Raw genomic sequence first — 17,109 nt, forward strand, 5'->3', positions numbered from 1 at the left:
AGCTTGCAAACTTTTCTTGGACTGTTTGGATCTTCAAAACCTTGTGGTTGTGTCATGTACACATCCTCTTTCAAGAACCCATTCAAGAAAGCGGTTTTGACGTCCATCTGCCAGATCTCATAGTCATGAAAGGCAGCAATCGCAAGAATTATCCTAATGGATTTCAGCATGGCTACTGGTGAGAAGGTTTCATCATAGTCAATACCATGAATTTGTCTAAAACCTTTTGCCACTAGTCTTTCCTTAAAGACATCAATGTTTCCATCTTTGTCCTTTTTCAGTTTGAAAATCCATTTGCAACCTATGGGTTTAACCCCATCAGGCAAAGCAACCAAGTCCCATACTTGATTTTCAAACATCGAATCCATTTCGGATCTTATGGCTTCAAGCCATTTCTCGGAGTCTTGACTCGTCAAAGCATTTGTGTAGCTAGTAGGTTCCTCATGTTCTAAAATCTCTATTTCAGAACTTTCAGTCAAAAGGAAATCAATATATCTCTTTGACGGAATGACAGTCCTACTAGACCTACGTTGGGGAACAACAGGAGAAGTTTCCACCTCATTAGGTTGAGGGACTTCGCATGGATTATCTCCAAGTGGGACGGTAGAAGGCGCATGAATGGAATGCACCGCCTCCTGAGCATTTTCATGCTGGATCGTCTCTGACGAGGTGTGAACCTCATCCATTTGTTGCTCATCTCGAATTTCTTCGAGATATAAATTACTCCCACTTGTTTTTCTGGAAATAAAATCCTTTTCCAGAAAGACACCATCGCGAGCAACAAACACTTTGTTTTCGCTTTGGTTGTAGAAGTAGTATCCCTTAGTCTGTTTTGGGTAACCCACAAAAAGACACTTATCAGACTTGGGTGAAATCTTATCAGAAAGTAAACGTTTTACATAAACTTCACAACCCCATGTCCTTAGAAAAGACAATTTTGGAACTTTTCCAGTCCACATCTCATATGGCGTCTTTTCTACTGCTTTGGACGGAGCTCTGTTGAGTGTGAATGCCGCTGTTTCAAGCGCAAATCCCCAAAATGAGGCAGGAAGGTTAGCAAGACTCATCATGGACCGAACCATATCTAATAGAGTTCGGTTCCTTCTTTCGGAAACCCCATTCAATTGTGGTGTCCCTGGTGGAGTCAATTGCGAAAGTGTTCCACAATCTTTCAAATGATCACCAAACTCTTGAGATAAATATTCACCACCACGATCGGATCGCAATGCTTTAATTTTCTTTCCAAGTTGGTTTTGTACTTCATTTTGGAATTCCTTAAACTTTTCAAAGGATTCCGACTTATGTCGCATGAGGTAAACATATCCAAATCTGCTCACATCATCAGTAAAAGTAATGAAATACCCGTACCCTCCCCTAGCCAAAGTACTCATAGGTCCGCAAACATCAGTATGTATGAGGGCTAAAAGATCATTGGCCCTTTCACTTGAGCATGTGAAAGGAGACTTTGTCATTTTCCCCGTTAAGCAAAACTCACATACTTCAAATGATTCAAAATCAAATGATTTGAGAATTCCATCCTTATGAAGTTTCTCTATGCGCTTTGAGCTTATGTGGCCTAATCGACAATGCCATAGGTAAGTAGGGTTCAAATGATTTGGTTTGTGTTTCTTGTTTTCTATGTGATAGATATGGTTTTGTAAGTCTAGTACATACAAACCATTTGATAATTTAGCAGAGACATAGAACATACCATTCAAATATGCTGAACAACAATTATTCATAATTTGAAATGAAAAACCTTCCGAATCCAAAATCGGAATAGAAATTATGTTCTTGGTAATAACTGGAACGTAATAACAATTATAAAGTTCTAATATCAAACCAGAAGGCAAGCGTAAACTATAATCTCCTACAGCTAAAGCAGCAACTCTTGCTCCATTGCCTACTCGGAGATCCACTTCGCCTTTGCTCAAGCTCCTACTTCTTTTTAGTCCCTGCACATTACCAATAATGTGAGATCCACAAGCGGTATCAAATACCCAAGAAGCAGTTGTAGCTAAATTAACTTCTATGACATAGATACCTGAAGTTAAAGCACCAGTCTTCTTATCCTCCAGATATTTGGGGCAGTTCCTCTTCCAATGACCAATCTTGTGGCAGTGGTAGCAGTCATGTTGAGCAGCTACCTTAGCCTTGGGAGTGGCCTTTGGCTTGGTTGAAGAGTTCTCATTGGCAACTACCTTGCCCTTGTTCTTCTTCATGGGAGCCCCTTTCTTCTTGAACTGCTTACCTTTACTAACCATTAGAACATCCTTATGTTTAGGTTTACTTGGTAAGTTTCTCTCAGCCTGAATTAGTGAACCATGCAACTCTTGCAGGGTAGCCTCCCCTCCTTGCATGTAGAAGTTCAACTTAAAGTTATGAAAATCTTCAGGCAAGGATCTGATGACTATGTCAGTTGCCAGGTCCTTAGGATAAGGGAAACCCAATTTCTCCATGGTCTGAAAATGTCCAATCAAATCGAACACATGCGGACCAACGGGCTTCCCCTCTTCCAACTTGGAATCCAGAAGTTTGCAGTTTGCTTCAAATCTCTCCAATCTAGCATTTTTCTGAAACAAAGTTTTCAGTTGCTGGATTATGCTGTAGGCATCCAGACCATCAAAACGTTTTTGATACTCTGGTTCCATGCAAGCAAGCATCAAGCATGTTACTTGCAAGGAGTTATCCTCTAGAGTTTGTCTAGCTCGCTTTTGAGCTGCAGTAGCATTTTCTGGCAAGGGTTCAGGTAGAGGATTGTCAAGAACACTTTCTTTTCCTTCCGCTCTGAGAACAATTCTCATAGCCATTTACCATTGTAGGAAGTTGGTAGCATTCAGTTTGTCTTTTTCAATTAGAGGGCGCAAGTTAAAAGTAGAGTTGTTTGCACCAGACATGATAACTACAATAAAAAGTAAAGCAAGATTCAATATAATGTTTATCAAAAGTAGCAATTAAACAAATTCAATTCACTACTACCCTTTATTCAAAATTAGAAGTCCCCATTGAATAAAGAATTAACCAAGATCCCCTCCCACTACAATCAAACGGACTTTGGCCCTGCTACTTTAATTTATAGTATTCGAGGTAAGTAAACATTTTACTAATTATAACTGATTATAACTCTTGGTAGACAGGTTAACAACTCTTTGTATTTTCCTATCTCTTAGCTTCAAAACCCAAAACTTTGTCTTTTGATAGTTTTGTTGAGTTAAACCAAACAATAACATGTAAGTTTCAAAAACCTACCCTACTATCCCCGGAATTATAAGCAACACCCTGCTTTGGCAGAACCTATTACTCATGATCTAAGGCTTTATAGGTGTTGTATGGAAAAGTTAAACTCAATATTATTTTGGGACCTAAGTTTACTATGTTGGTTAATTAAAAGTGAACACATTGCTTTAAATAACCACATACATAAACTCAATAAGCATTTTAAGGCAATATAAAATGCATAAAAATAAATGTGATCCTAGTATGGCCCCTAAAAAATAAGCTCAAATCTTCTTGGGTTTCTGTTCATCTTTCTTGGATCTCCATCCTTGAATTTTTGATTGAACCTTCTTACTTCATCGAACTCATAATACGAACTTTATAATCTAATTTGAACTTTTAAATTAAATTACAACAATACAGAACGATGCGCAGATCGTATTTCAAAATTTACAAGAATACAAAACGATACGCAGATCGTATTTTCTATCCTATTTTGGGCCATACTAGTCACTTGCCTGTAACAAAATATCATAATATTCTATACACGCATATAATATTAAAATATATTAGACAAAAATTATTTACTTATTAACTATTAATAAGCAAATAACATTTCCAAAATAATACTAAAAACTTAAACAATTTAAGTTTAACATTATTTTAATTCAATTACTATTTAAATATGGCTAGAATAATCTCATTAATCTAGAATTTGCATTCATTAAAAATTACGAATTATGCTCAAAACGAAGATCTGATTTTCCAATTTAAAAAAAAAAATAAATAAAATCAAATTACTCAAACTTTTTTGGAAATTAATTGTATTTCCAACTTCCAAAACTGATTTAAAAGAGCTGATACATTCAATTGGACTTTTAATTCAAGTACTCAAACTGATTTTGAAAAATCCCCTTTCTTCTTTTCTCTTATTTTTATTTATTTTTTTTATTTTTTTTTATTTTATTGTTTTAAAGCAAGAGAACAGCAGGCAGGCATGAGACCCGCCCCTGCCTCGCCGGAACGCCGCCCTAATTATCCCTCCACCGTGGCTCCACCGTCGCGGGTGGTGGCCACCCAGCCATGGAGGTTGTTATTTTAATTTGGGTAACAATTACCTAAATTAAATTAATCTTTATTCAACTTTTGTTAAAGATTAACAATTTAATTAGGGTTTAATTATCCGAAAATAATGGCAAAAAAATTTGAATAAATTAACAATCCTTAAACTGAATTTTAGGGTTTTTAGAAGTTAGATTTCAATTTAAACTCTTTATTAAAATTAAATCTAACAAGAATTCAAAATTTAAGGCATAATTATCTCATTTTATTCAAATAATTCAAGAAAATAACAATTATAATCCGAAAAATTCGAATTAAATTACCAGGAAGATCTATTGAATTTTCTTAACAAATAAAATCAAAAATTTTAATTGTTATCCTTAAATTTTATGATTAATCGAATTAAACATAAAAATTAACCAAATTCAATAATTAATATACAAAAATTCCGAAAATTAGTTAAAAAATTACCAAAAAATTTCGGCTATTTCATAAAAATTAGGGGATAATCAGTAGATTTATTTAACAAATTAAAAATCAAATCTTTAATTGTTAACAAATTATTTCGATGATTAATCTTATTAACTATTAAATAATTTAAACTCTGACGAATTTAATTTTAAAAAATCCGAAATTTTTTATGTGATATTAACTGTTAATTTTGACCATGTGATAAAAATTTCGGAATTTTATAAATTTATTTTGAGCAAAAATTAATTAAATCACGATTTAATGATTCCAATCAATTAATATCATATATTAATTTTGCAAATTCAAGCCATAAATAAATCTTCCCTTAATTGAATCAAAATAATAATGTTGCATACAATCATGATCATAAAATATTATGCAAGAGGCTAAAACTGATACCACTGTAGGAACATATAGATGCATAAAGCGGAATTTCAGGAAACAATTTCCTAACATCTATCACAGGATCACATGCATGACAATAATATAGATCAGATTAAGTCGAAAGAATAATCACCTTTGTAGCGTGTTCTCCCGTTCGTATGCAAGCTTCAAAGATCTTAGAGCCCCACTTGTTGCTCCTTTACTTAGTCCACAAGCACCAATTGAATCCCACGTATGCTAGTACGGAAGAGAACGATCACGATCAATCTCTTGCTTTTTTGGGAAGAACGACGTTTCAGAGAAATAGAATTAGGGTTTTTGTGTTTTCCTTTTTGTCAGATATTGAATGAACGTGATTTCTAAATCCCTGACATTATAACTATTATAATGTGAGAGTTTTAGGTTAACACAAAACCAAAGCCCAACATTCTTTCCCTTAATAGACCGGTTGCCATCGGGCCTTTTGGGCCCATTCCAATTAGTGCTTATATGTGTGACCTTATAGGATTAAATTATTTTAGTTGTAGGTCCAATCAATATTGTCCTACTAATCACATTTATTCTCTAGCAAGCAAATATGATTACTAAAATAATTAACTTATTATCTTCATAATTAATTCCTATTTGTATTTAGTAATTGCCGGAAATGTCTAAGGACATAATTCCTTCACCAACCTGGTAGACGGACTACTGTTTCAGACTGCTGCTCCGTCGTCAATAACCGGAGAATAGAACATTGGCACCGAAACAGGAGGCGTGCCTGCGCTGCCTTCTCTGTCGAAACCAATCAAAAACGACGATCTTAACAACAGAGTCAACAACAACAACGACGATGTTAACAACAACGTCAACAATAGCAATACTGAGTGGTCTGATTTCATGGGGATTAGTGGGATTGATGAGCCATGATCAGGTTGTAGTATAAGTTAGTTTTTGCCATTTTTATTTTCCTAGAATATTCGGAAATTGCAAGATCACGCACGATATAGCAGATAGAGTATATAGTTTCCTAGTGATCTCAACGTCTGAACAGTTTCTCAATTAAGGATGTAATTAGCAAACTTATTAAGTTATTCCCTGGACGGCAACACCCCGATGCTAGTCAATTTTCAGATTTACAAACTTGAACATAATACCTGTCTATCGAATATTTTCCAGCTAGACGCTTTGGAACAACTCTGGCCAATTCAAATCCAACTAAAGTTCATGTATAGCTAACAAAATCCTATTCAAATCCAAAACCATCAACAAATGCCAAAATCAACCAATCTGAACCCCAGCATACATCACCAGTGAACACAATCGCAATTCGAACAATAAAAAAAAGTTAAAAAAATCAAAACAAAACCCTAAAAAATCAAAAGTTAAGAGAAATTAACAATAATTACAAAAAAAAACACTAGAATCGAACTTTTCAATGCAAAGCATCATATCAGAAACACGAATCGCCAAAAAACGGGGAAAAAATTGAAGAACAAACCTGAATTAAATCCATCCAGAAGTAGGTAGAAGAAAAATCGAGCACGCAATCGAAAAACCTTGACAAATTAGGCATTCGTCATTACAGTAACAAGATTATAGGAAAAAGAAATTAAATTTAAATTACAAACCTAAAAGAGATAAGGATGAGCGACGCTTGTGTGCTGCGGCCGCGACGAGAAGAGGAAGAATTCGCCGGTTGGGGAATATCATTGGCGACGCGACTAGTCGTGCTGGTGTATGATGTGAGTGATGTAAGTTTTGAGTTTCGCGCCCAGAGAACCAGAGAGGGGGAGGAGCAGAGAAACCAGAGAAGAGGAAAGGAGGAGAGAAGAGGGAAAAGCAGTAACCAGAGAAGATGAAGTGGAGAAGCGGGAAATGAAATAAAATTGGGAAACATTTTTAGAAATATTTTGTGCGGGTCATTAGTGAAATAAGCCCGCACTTGAACTCAAGTGCTGCCAATTTTCTAAAATGAGCCCGCACTTGTAAAATTGTATTTTTTTTATGCTCTCAAGTGCTGCCAATTTACCAAATGAGCCGCACTTGAAGAGAAGCACATGTCGATTTTTCTACTAGTGATTATTGATGTCAAGCAAGGAAACATTACTTTGAAAGTTGGGAAGGATAGTTTGTTTTTTGACTTGAATAAGGCCATGCATTATCCTAGTTCCACTAATGAGAAATGTTTCTTGGTGGACTCTTTTGATCCCATAGTGAATGACATGCATGAGCACTTGCTCACCACTAATGATCCACTTGAGCTTGTTCTTTTGAATAGACATGGCTTAGGTAATTTAGGGATCGAAGTGGCTAACTACGAGGAGCTCTTGGATGCCCCACCACCTTGCGCTTAACCCGAGCAATGCATGCTTGTGTTTGATGGGAAAGAAGCTTTGGATGAAGCCCGAATTGGTAAGGAAGCTCCCAAGGTAGAGCTAAAACCTCTACCTTCGAGTTTGAAGTACGCATTTCTCGGTCCAAGCTCTTCTTACCCCATGATTATCAATTCCTCTTTAGATGACGAGCAAGTGCTCAAGCTCACTCATGTCTTGAAACATCATCAAAGGGCTTTGGGCTACACTATTGGTGATTTGAAAGGTGTTAGCCCAACCCTTTGCATGCATCATATAGAGCTTGAGGACAATGCCGTCACACATCGTGAGAGGCAAAGAAAACTTAATCCACCTATGGGATAGGTGGTTAAGAAGGAAATAATGAAGCTTTTGGCGGTCGGGATTATCTATACTATTTCTAATAGTCGATGGGTATCCCCGGTCCATGTGGTTCCAAAAAAAGGTGGGATGACGGTAGTCAAGAATTCACATGGAGAGCTCATTTCCATCCGGACGGTAACCGGGTGGCGCATGTGTATTGCCTATCGCGAACTCAATCTTTCCACTAAGAAAGACCACTTTCCTCTACCATTTATTGATCAAATGCTTGAACGTCTAACCAAACACAAGTATTTTAGCTTTCTTGATGGATATTCCGGGTTCTTTCAAATCCCCATAAACCCGGAAGACCAAGAGAAATCTACATTTACCTGCCCTTATGGGACTTTTGCCTATAGGAGGATGCCATTCGGGCTTTGCAATGCCCCCGGGACGTTCCAAAGGTGTATGATGATTATTTTTGGTGATATGCTCGAAGAAGAAATGGAGGTGTTCATGGATGACTTTTCGGTGGGAGGATCCACCTATGATGAATGCCTCATCAATCTTGGGAAGTGCCTTGCGAGGTGTGAGAAAGTCAACTTGGTGCTTAATTGGGAAAAATGCCACTTCATGGTGGAGGAAGGAATTTTTCTAGGGCACAAGGTCTCTCACCATGGGATTGAGGTAGATAGAGCGAAAATCAAAGTCATAGAGAAGTTGCCTCCCCCGGTGAATGTTAAGGGGATCCGGTCCTTTCTTGGGCATGCCGGATTCTATAGGCGATTCATTAAAGACTTTTCATCGATTGCTCGACCTCTCACTAACCTCCTGCAAAAGGAGTGTGACTTTCACTTTGATTCCGCATGTCTCAAGGCCTTTAACACAATCAAGAGTGCCCTTATTTCTACTCCTATAGTTCAAGCTCCGGATTGGTCTCTACCTTTCGAGTTGATGTGCGACGCAAGTTATTTCTCAGTTGGGGGAGTTCTTGGTCAACGAAAGGACAAAAAGCTCCATGTGATCTATTATATGTCAAAGACTCTTAATCAAGCTCAAGCCAACTACACCACGACCGAGAAAGAATTTCTCGCCATTGTGCATGCATTTGAGAAGTTTAGGACCTATTTGGTAGGGTCAAAGACAATTGTGTACACGGATCATGCGGCTAATCGCTATCTTATGGAGAAAAAAGAGGCCAAACCGAGACTCATTCGTTGGGTGCTACTCCTTCAAGAATTCGACATCGAGATTAGAGATAAGAAAGGAGCCGAGAATATGGTGGCCGACCACCTATCTAGGCTAGAACTTGGGAGTGAGGCCCCGGATGATGTTCCAATTGAGGATGCTTTGAGAGATGATACCTTGTACATGGTTGGGAGTTCCCAACTCCCTTGGTTTGTTGACATAGTTAATTACTTGGCTTGTGGGGCGATCCCCGAAGATCTCACAACTCAAGAGCGCCGCAAGTTGAAGTATGATTCTAGACGCTATATTTGGGATGAGCCCACATTGTTGAGACGGTGCCCGAATGGCCTTTTAAGGAGGTGTGTTCCGGATGAGGAGTTCCCTAGTGTTCTTCGTATGTGCCACTCCTCCCCTTGTGGTGGGCATATGGGAGGTGATAGAACCGCTTCCAAGATTCTTCAAAGCATGTTGTGGTGGCCTACCCTTTTTCGGGATGCTTGGGCATTTTTCAAGTCTTGTGATCGTTGTCAAAGAACGGGTAATATTTCCAAGAGACATGAAATGCCACAAAATCCTATCCTAGAGTTGGAGGTGTTCGATGTATGGGGAATCGACTTCATGGGTCCCTTCCCTTCTTCTTATGGCAACCTATACATTCTTTTCGCGGTTGACTATGTTTCCAAGTGGGGGGAAGCCATTGCATCTCCCACTAACGATCACAAAGTGGTGGTCAACCTCTTCAAGAAGATCATCTTTTCGCGTTTTGGGTTTCCTAGGGCTTTGATTAGTGATGGGGGGTCCCATTTTGCCCATGGTAAGTTCAAGGCTCTCTTGCGGAAGTATGGTGTTCATCACAAAGTTGGTGTGGGCTATCATCCTCAAACTAGCGGCCAAGTGGAAATCACCAATAGGGAGATCAAGTCTATTTTGAAGAAGTCGGTTGCCAAGAACCGCAAGGATTGGTCAGTCAAACTTGATGACACCTTATGGGCGTATGGAATGGCTTTCAAGACGCCAATTGGGATGACTCCCGACAAACTTGTTTATGGCAAGAATTTCCACTTGCCGGTGGAGCTTGAGCACAAGGCCATGTGGTTCATCAAAACTTTGAATTTCGAGCTCACTAGTGCGGGTGAGCGGCGCTTGCTCGATCTCCATGAGTTAGAAGAGCTCCGCATGAATGCCTATGACTCGGCGAGCATCTACAAGGCGCGTTCTAAACAATATCATGACGCCAAGATTGAGAAGAGAGAGTTCAAGGAGGGGGAGAAGGTCCTCCTTTATAACTCTCGCTTGAAGTTGTTCCCGGGAAAACTCAAATCCCGGTGGAGCGGTCCGTTCGATGTTGTTCGAGTTTTCCCCCATGGTGCTATCGAGATTCGGAATGATGGTTCCGGGTCCTTCAAAGTGAATGGGCATCGGCTCAAACACTATTACTTGGGAGACTCTATTGGATCTTTTGCTACCTTGGACCTCAAGGACCCCCCATGAATTTGGGGGGATCCGTCAAGCTAATGACGTTAAACGAGCGCTTCCGGGAGGCACCCCGCGGCTTCTTTGCATGCTTTTGGTTTGGTTTCGTTGCTGTGGGTTCCCACCTTCCACCTATGCCTTATTCGTCGATACTTTGGTGAGTTTGTTTGGTTTTTACCGGTTCTTTGCGGGACTTGCTCCCACGACATTTCCGGTAATATCCTTCTATCTCACATGCATTCTTTGGGACGGGCATCTTGCATATGGGGCATTTGGTTGGATGGGTAGCTGTTCCCTCCTTGTTTAGTTTTAGGCCTTGAGGACATGCCTAATTCTAGCTTGGGGGGAGTTTTGTTGTGTAGTTGCCTATTTGTGATGCTCATGTCTTGGAAACCATACCATTATGTGCACTTCTATATGTTAGTTTCTTTGTTTTTAGTTTGATTTTAGTTTCTTTTCTTTTCTTTTCGTTTGTTTTGTTTGTTTCTTTTTGTTTTCCTTTTTGGTGTGTTTTCTTATTCTCTTCCTTTTTCTTTCTTTTTCTTCTTTTTCCTTTCCTTTTGTCAAGGCAAGTTTTTCTAGGTTTTCTTAGGCAATATTCTTGATTTGGGCAAATAAAATTGGAACTTGTAGACTAGAATGCTTTTATTCCCAATTGGTAGATATTTACACGGTTTTAATGTCTTGGGTCGAATTTAGGATTTGGTATTAAGGAAGTTGGTTAGAACTTTGGGTAGCATGCGTCTTGAACCCTTGGCTTGTGGTAAGATGGTGTCGATCTCTCTAGTGATTTGAAACCGGAGAGAGTGGTATTTGCTCCCATGTGAGGTTCATGTTCAAATTAGCCCAAACACATATACATATATATTGAGTGGCAGGGATCCTTGGCATTGACTTTCTTACTTCCCGAATTTGACTATTTCCTTCCCGAGACCGCGACCGAACTACTTTAGGGGACGATAGAGGCATTTCTTTCGGTGACTATTTTTCTTTTTTAGTTTAGGAATTTATTTTTCTATTTTTCTCATATGTTTTTGTTTGCATTTGCCCCCTTGCTAGCCATTTGAGCCTTTCCCCTTCATTTCTTATGAGCACATTACAAGCTAATAGCCTTTGTTTTGTTTTCACCCTTAGAAGTGATAGTGAAGCTTTGAGTTATGATGCTTGATGGTTTTGAATGAATATGCATAGTTGAGGAATGATTGTTATTGGTATGAATGGCAAAGTTTGGGAAATGTGTTGTATATAGCGAATAAGTGATGCAAAGCAAAAATGAGAAATAAAAGTTATGAAAAAGCCAAAAATAGAGAAAAACAAGGCATGAGAAAAGTTTCAATTGAAACACAAAAAAAAAGAGAAAATCAAATCAAGAAAAGTGCAAAAAGAGTTGTAGTTTAGAATTGTTGTTGAATAAGCTTGGGGTTACCCCAAATAAGTGGTATGGGTTTGTATTTGGTTCATTATGCTTGAGTTGAGTCCTATCATTGCGCTTCACTTTAGGTATGAGCACCAAATTACCAAATTTGTTCCGCACCTTACCCCTAGCCTACGTTACACCCTAAAAGTCCTCTTGACCCTTTAGAGTTGAGTCATTGTCGGTGGAGGGAGGATTTAGTCAAATTTTTGGAATGGGATTGTCATGCTAAGATGTCGGGTAGCCTATCTTATTTTCTCCGGCGGCTTCGCGGTGTATCGAGACGCTACTCTCAAGAGTGGAAATGATCTAGAGATTTGACGTGGTATGATCTGTTGAAGGGGAATTGATTAGTGTTCACCCTTAGTTCACTTTGCTTGGCACTTGAATCTTTCACTTGATTTAGGACATTAGTTAGCGTGTACTCATTTATTTGATTGGTAATATTAGTGTTCTTTTATACTTGTTCCATAATAAAGGCCCTATCTTGGATTTTGTAGTTTAATTCCTTTTCTTCTCTTTTCTTTTCTTCTTCTTTTCTTTCTTTCTTTTCTTGGCACTAGTAGAAAAAACCCTTATTGCAGCCGGCTTTTAGACCCCTGTTGCAGCGTACATCGTATGCTGCAACTGGGGGGCCTGCAACAAGTCTGAACTTGTTGCAGCGTACAATGTTCGCTGCAAAAAGTACTTTTTTACAACGTACATATGCATGTACGCTGTAACAAGTGTCAAAATTTTGGCAAAATTATTGACTTGTTACAGCGTACAAAGAAGTGTACGCTGCAAAAAACTCCACTTGTTACAGGGTACATCTATTTGTACGCTGCAACAAGTCAATATTTTGCCAAATTTTACACCCTTGTTGCAGCGTACATATATATATGTACGCTGCAACAAAGCACTTTTGGCGGGAAAATTATAATTTTGTTTAGGGATTTTGCACCAAATATAGAAACTTGTCATAACAATAATAGAATATCGCAACTTGTATAACAAATATATAAACAATAACTGTAGTTTTGTATACATCCCAAAACCAAAGTGCACGTACTAATATATTTAACAACAATAAAACATTTAATTACAATATGTAGACTTGGATCGCTGAAATGTTTAAGCACGCCCCGCGAAGGAACTCTTCTATATCGGACGCATTTATGTATGTTTCTTGATCAAAATCCGAGTGCCAAACTGAGGCCGCCAATGGGATGGTAGTATTATCATATATATCATCAGGCGCCGAAGTCATGATAAACTGCAAGTATTTGCATGACGGGCCAAGTCCTTGAATTGCATCGTATGCAAGTCCTGCTTTCTTGCTTTTGGTGGTTGATTCTTGTGTTTTACGATCACAACTACCCACCACATCTAAGTTGGACTTAGGCTTAGAATTCGACTTCTTTGGATGCGAAATTTCCTATAACGATAGTCAATTAGCATTTGTATTAAACATAAATATATTGGAATGAGTCTTGGAAACTTGAAAATCTCATTTTAGCTCTAAATATGACTTATAACGACCTAATGAGTCTTAAATGAGCATAAATAGGTTCTAATGAGCTTTAGAAACTTAAAACTATGCATATTAGTCATGTAATAAGAATCAAATGAGTCCTTAGGTTCTTTAGTTCAAAGTTGGGAGCAAAAAATGTCATTTTAGCTCTAAATATGACCTATAACGACCCAACGAGCCTTAAATGTGCATAAATAGGTTCAAATGAGTTTTAGAAACTTAAAACTATGCATATTAGTCATGTAATAAGAATCAAATGTATTCATAGGTTCTTTAGTTCAAAGTTGGGAGCGGAAATGTCATTTTAGCTCTAAATATGACCTATAACGACCCAATGAGCCTTAAATGTGCATAAATATGTTCAAATGAGTTTAAGAAACTTAAAACTATACATATTAGTCATGTAATAAGAATCAAATGAGTCCTTAGGTTCTTTAGTTCAAAGTTGGGAGCGGAAATGTCATTTTAGCTCTGAATATGACCTATAACGACCAAACGAGCCTTAAATGTGCATAAATAAGTCCAAATAAGTTTTATAAACTTAAAAATATGCATATTAGTCATGTAATAAGAATCAAATGAGTCCTTAGGTTCTTTAGTTCAAAGTTGGGAGCGGAAATGTCATTTTAGCTCTAAATATGACCTATAACGACCCAACGAGCCTTAAATATCCATAAATAGGTTCAAATGAGTTTTATAAACTTAAAACTATGCATATTAGTCATGTAATAAGAATCAAATGTATCCTTAGGTTCTTTAGTTCAAAGTTGGGAGCGGAAATGTCATTTTAGCTCTAAATATGACCTATAACGACTAAATGAGCCTTAAATGTGCATAAATAGGTCCATATGAGTTTTAGAAAGTTAAAAATATGCATATTAGTCATGTAATAAGAATAAAAATGTATCCTTAGATTCTTTAGTTCAAAGTTGGAAGCGAAAATGTCATTTTAGCTCCAACTATGATCTATAACGACCCAATGAGGCTTAAATGTTCATAAATAGGTTCGAATGGGTTTTAGAAAGTTAAAACTATGCATATTAGTCATGTAATAAGAATCAAATGAGTCCTTAGGTTCTTTAGTTCAAAGTTGGGAACGAAAATGTCATTTTAGCTCTAAATATGACCTATAACGACCCAATGAGCCTTGAATGTGCATAAATAGGTTCGAATGAGTTTTAGAAAGTTAAAACTATGCATATTAGTCATGTAATAAGAATCAAATGAGTCATTAGGTCCTTTAGTTCAAAGTTGGGAGCGCAAATGTCATTTTAGCCTAAATATGACCTATAACTATCCTATGAGCCTTAATTGTGCATAAATAGATTCGAATGAGCTTTAGAAATTTAAAACTATGCATATTAGTCATGTAATAAGAATCAAATGTATCCTTAGGTTCTTTAGTTCAAAGTTGGGAGCGCAAATATCATTTTAGCCCTAAATATGAGCTATAACGACCCAATGAGCCTTAAATGTGCATAAATAGGTTCGAATGAGTTTTAGAAAGTTAAAACTATGCATATTAGTCCTGTAATAAGAATCAAATGTATCCTTAGGTTCTTTAGTTCAAAGTTGGGAGCGGAAATATCATTTTAGCTCTAAATATGACTAATAACGACCCAATGAGGCTTAAATGTGCCATGTATCTTAACTACTGGTTTAACCACAAACTTTGTCTCCCACTTAAACTTTTAATTAATTGGCCAGGATATTCTTTTAAGACTACAATCATCTGACTGCCTTTGTTCTTGTTTTATCACTACCTTTTGTTCAAAGACAAGGGATTCTCGAAAAAGAGCTAAAGGTTATTGACGGAGCAAGAGAAAAGTACAAGTAACTTAGCCTACTACAAGCCCTCAAACACTATGATGAAAACCCTTAAACAAACAAAACTCTTTTTTTTAACAAATTCAATCCTGAACTTAGAACGTAGCACAAATATCGGCATAGGATTCTCAAGACTCGAAACACATATTAATAGGGATTTTATGGAGTATGTATTTCTTCGATTAGAAAGATAAACTGAGTTATAGCATCTTTTGCTTAATTAATAATTATATCAAGTTGGTTTTAGTTCTGAATTTTGCTCTAAATTTAAACCATATCACTGTATTGACATTATATACCAGCAAATTGGCTGCTCTTTATAATTAGGCTGTTATCATTCGGTTTGTTTTCCAAGGCAGTTTGTCTTGTGTTGGTTTTAGGAGTTCGAGTTTGAAGGGAGCCTTATGTTGTAAATTTGGTTTGCCGATTGAATGCTTGATCAATATAATAGTTCCTTTCTTACCACCACCAAAAAAAAAAGTCATATCGAGTACATTGTAATGTAAGATTTCATTTGTTTAAATTGGCCATAAAACCGCTCTCCAGAAACATTTCTGTAAAAAAATATCCTAATAAAAGTCATCTATTTTTGTCTCCAGAAATATTTGAGCCTTATTTGGTCGTTATGGTTCATATTTATGTTAAAATGAGATATTTTCGCTCCCAACTTTGAACTAACGAACCTAAGAACTAATTTCAAACTTATTACATGGTCCATATGATTAGTTTTAACTTTCCAAGACTCAGTCCGGTCTATTTATGCACATTTGAGACTTGTTTAACTTTCCTTAGGTTCTTTAGTTCGAAGTTGGGCGCGAAAAGGTCATTTTAGCCTACATATGACCTATAACAACTCAATGAACCTTAAATGTGCATAGATAGATTGGAATGAGTCTTGGAAACTTAAACTAAGCATATTAATAATGAAACTTAAACAAAATATAATTTTTAAATCAAAATGGTTTGCTTCAGGGGTTGCAAGTTAATGTCCAAAGGAACTCTAAGTTCTGTTTAGTTCAAGATTCTCAAGCAAAAGGAACTTATCTTATATAGACCAGACCGGCATAAGAACATTAGAACTTAAACTCTAAAGCATTAGCAGATTTATCCAATACGTTGTTGACTTGTTCACTAGCTGTTGCTATGATCTGTAACTGACAGATTTACAAATCCTTCTCCGAGAGAAAAACATGGTGCAAATTTCGAGTGTCAAATTGATCTGAAATTGAGTATTTACTAATACAAAACTAGAAAAGGAAGAAACAAAATCCATAACATAATACCTCAGAAATCCATGTAGACGCTGGCTTAAGTGAAAACATACCCCTAAGGAACATCTCTAACAAGCATCCGGTCTCCATCTTTATCTTCATAACTAAGCACAAAATCTGATGATCCATCTAATAACATTGAAGGTCTCGTCATTTTGGGCATCAACGTAAGCTCCTCTCCACTTGATTATGAGGGAACATAAATAGCAATAATTACTCACCAAAAGTAAGGACATTTCAGACACAAGTGCGCTGCTAGACAAACAGATACTTCATATCACAACACGAAATGGTTGGTTTCAACTATTGCCAATGCCACACCCGCCTAGCACTAAGACCTCAGGACTTTCATCCCTGACTAGAAATTAGAGCCACTCTTGTCCATACCACTATATATTCTGATCATAAAGTTGCTTTGAAGTTATGCCATTAAACCTTTTTCTTTTTTTTCTTCCCTTGATTGCTAAGCATTTATACCCTTTCAAGAAATTATCCTATCATCAAGAAAGCAAAAAGCAACCACTAATATGTAAACCAATTAAAGAAAAACAACAAAAATATTCTATCAAATCAAATCAGCATAAAAAGAAAGGATTCTCATTTTATCCCTCAATATTGATCTATCTTATTAAGCTTAATTATATTCAAGTTACTATA

The 17,109-nt window shown here is 37.1% G+C and overlaps 1 protein-coding gene across 1 annotated transcript; it reads right to left on the reverse strand.

The window, feature by feature from the left end:
- Positions 1 to 12,824: 12,824 nt before the first annotated feature.
- Positions 12,825 to 16,832, reverse strand: LOC130468979 (uncharacterized). Its single transcript, XM_056838021.1, has 3 exons — positions 16,674 to 16,832; positions 16,465 to 16,581; positions 12,825 to 13,258 (listed from the first exon to the last, which is right to left on the reverse strand). The coding sequence occupies exons 1-3, from the start codon at positions 16,686 to 16,688 to the stop codon at positions 12,923 to 12,925; spliced, it is 468 nt and encodes a 155-aa protein (XP_056693999.1). The 5' UTR covers positions 16,689 to 16,832; the 3' UTR covers positions 12,825 to 12,922.
- Positions 16,833 to 17,109: the final 277 nt, after the last annotated feature.

The sequence above is a fragment of the Spinacia oleracea genome, chromosome 3 (genome assembly GCF_020520425.1).
Source record: "Spinacia oleracea cultivar Varoflay chromosome 3, BTI_SOV_V1, whole genome shotgun sequence".
Taxonomy (NCBI): Eukaryota; Viridiplantae; Streptophyta; class Magnoliopsida; order Caryophyllales; family Amaranthaceae; genus Spinacia; species Spinacia oleracea.

Coding starts and splice junctions, on each gene's coding strand:
- LOC130468979 (XM_056838021.1), bottom strand. Junction 13,259..16,464: donor CGTCTACATGGATTTCTGAG/GTATTATGTTAT, acceptor CTATCGTTATAG/GAAATTTCGCATCCAAAGAA.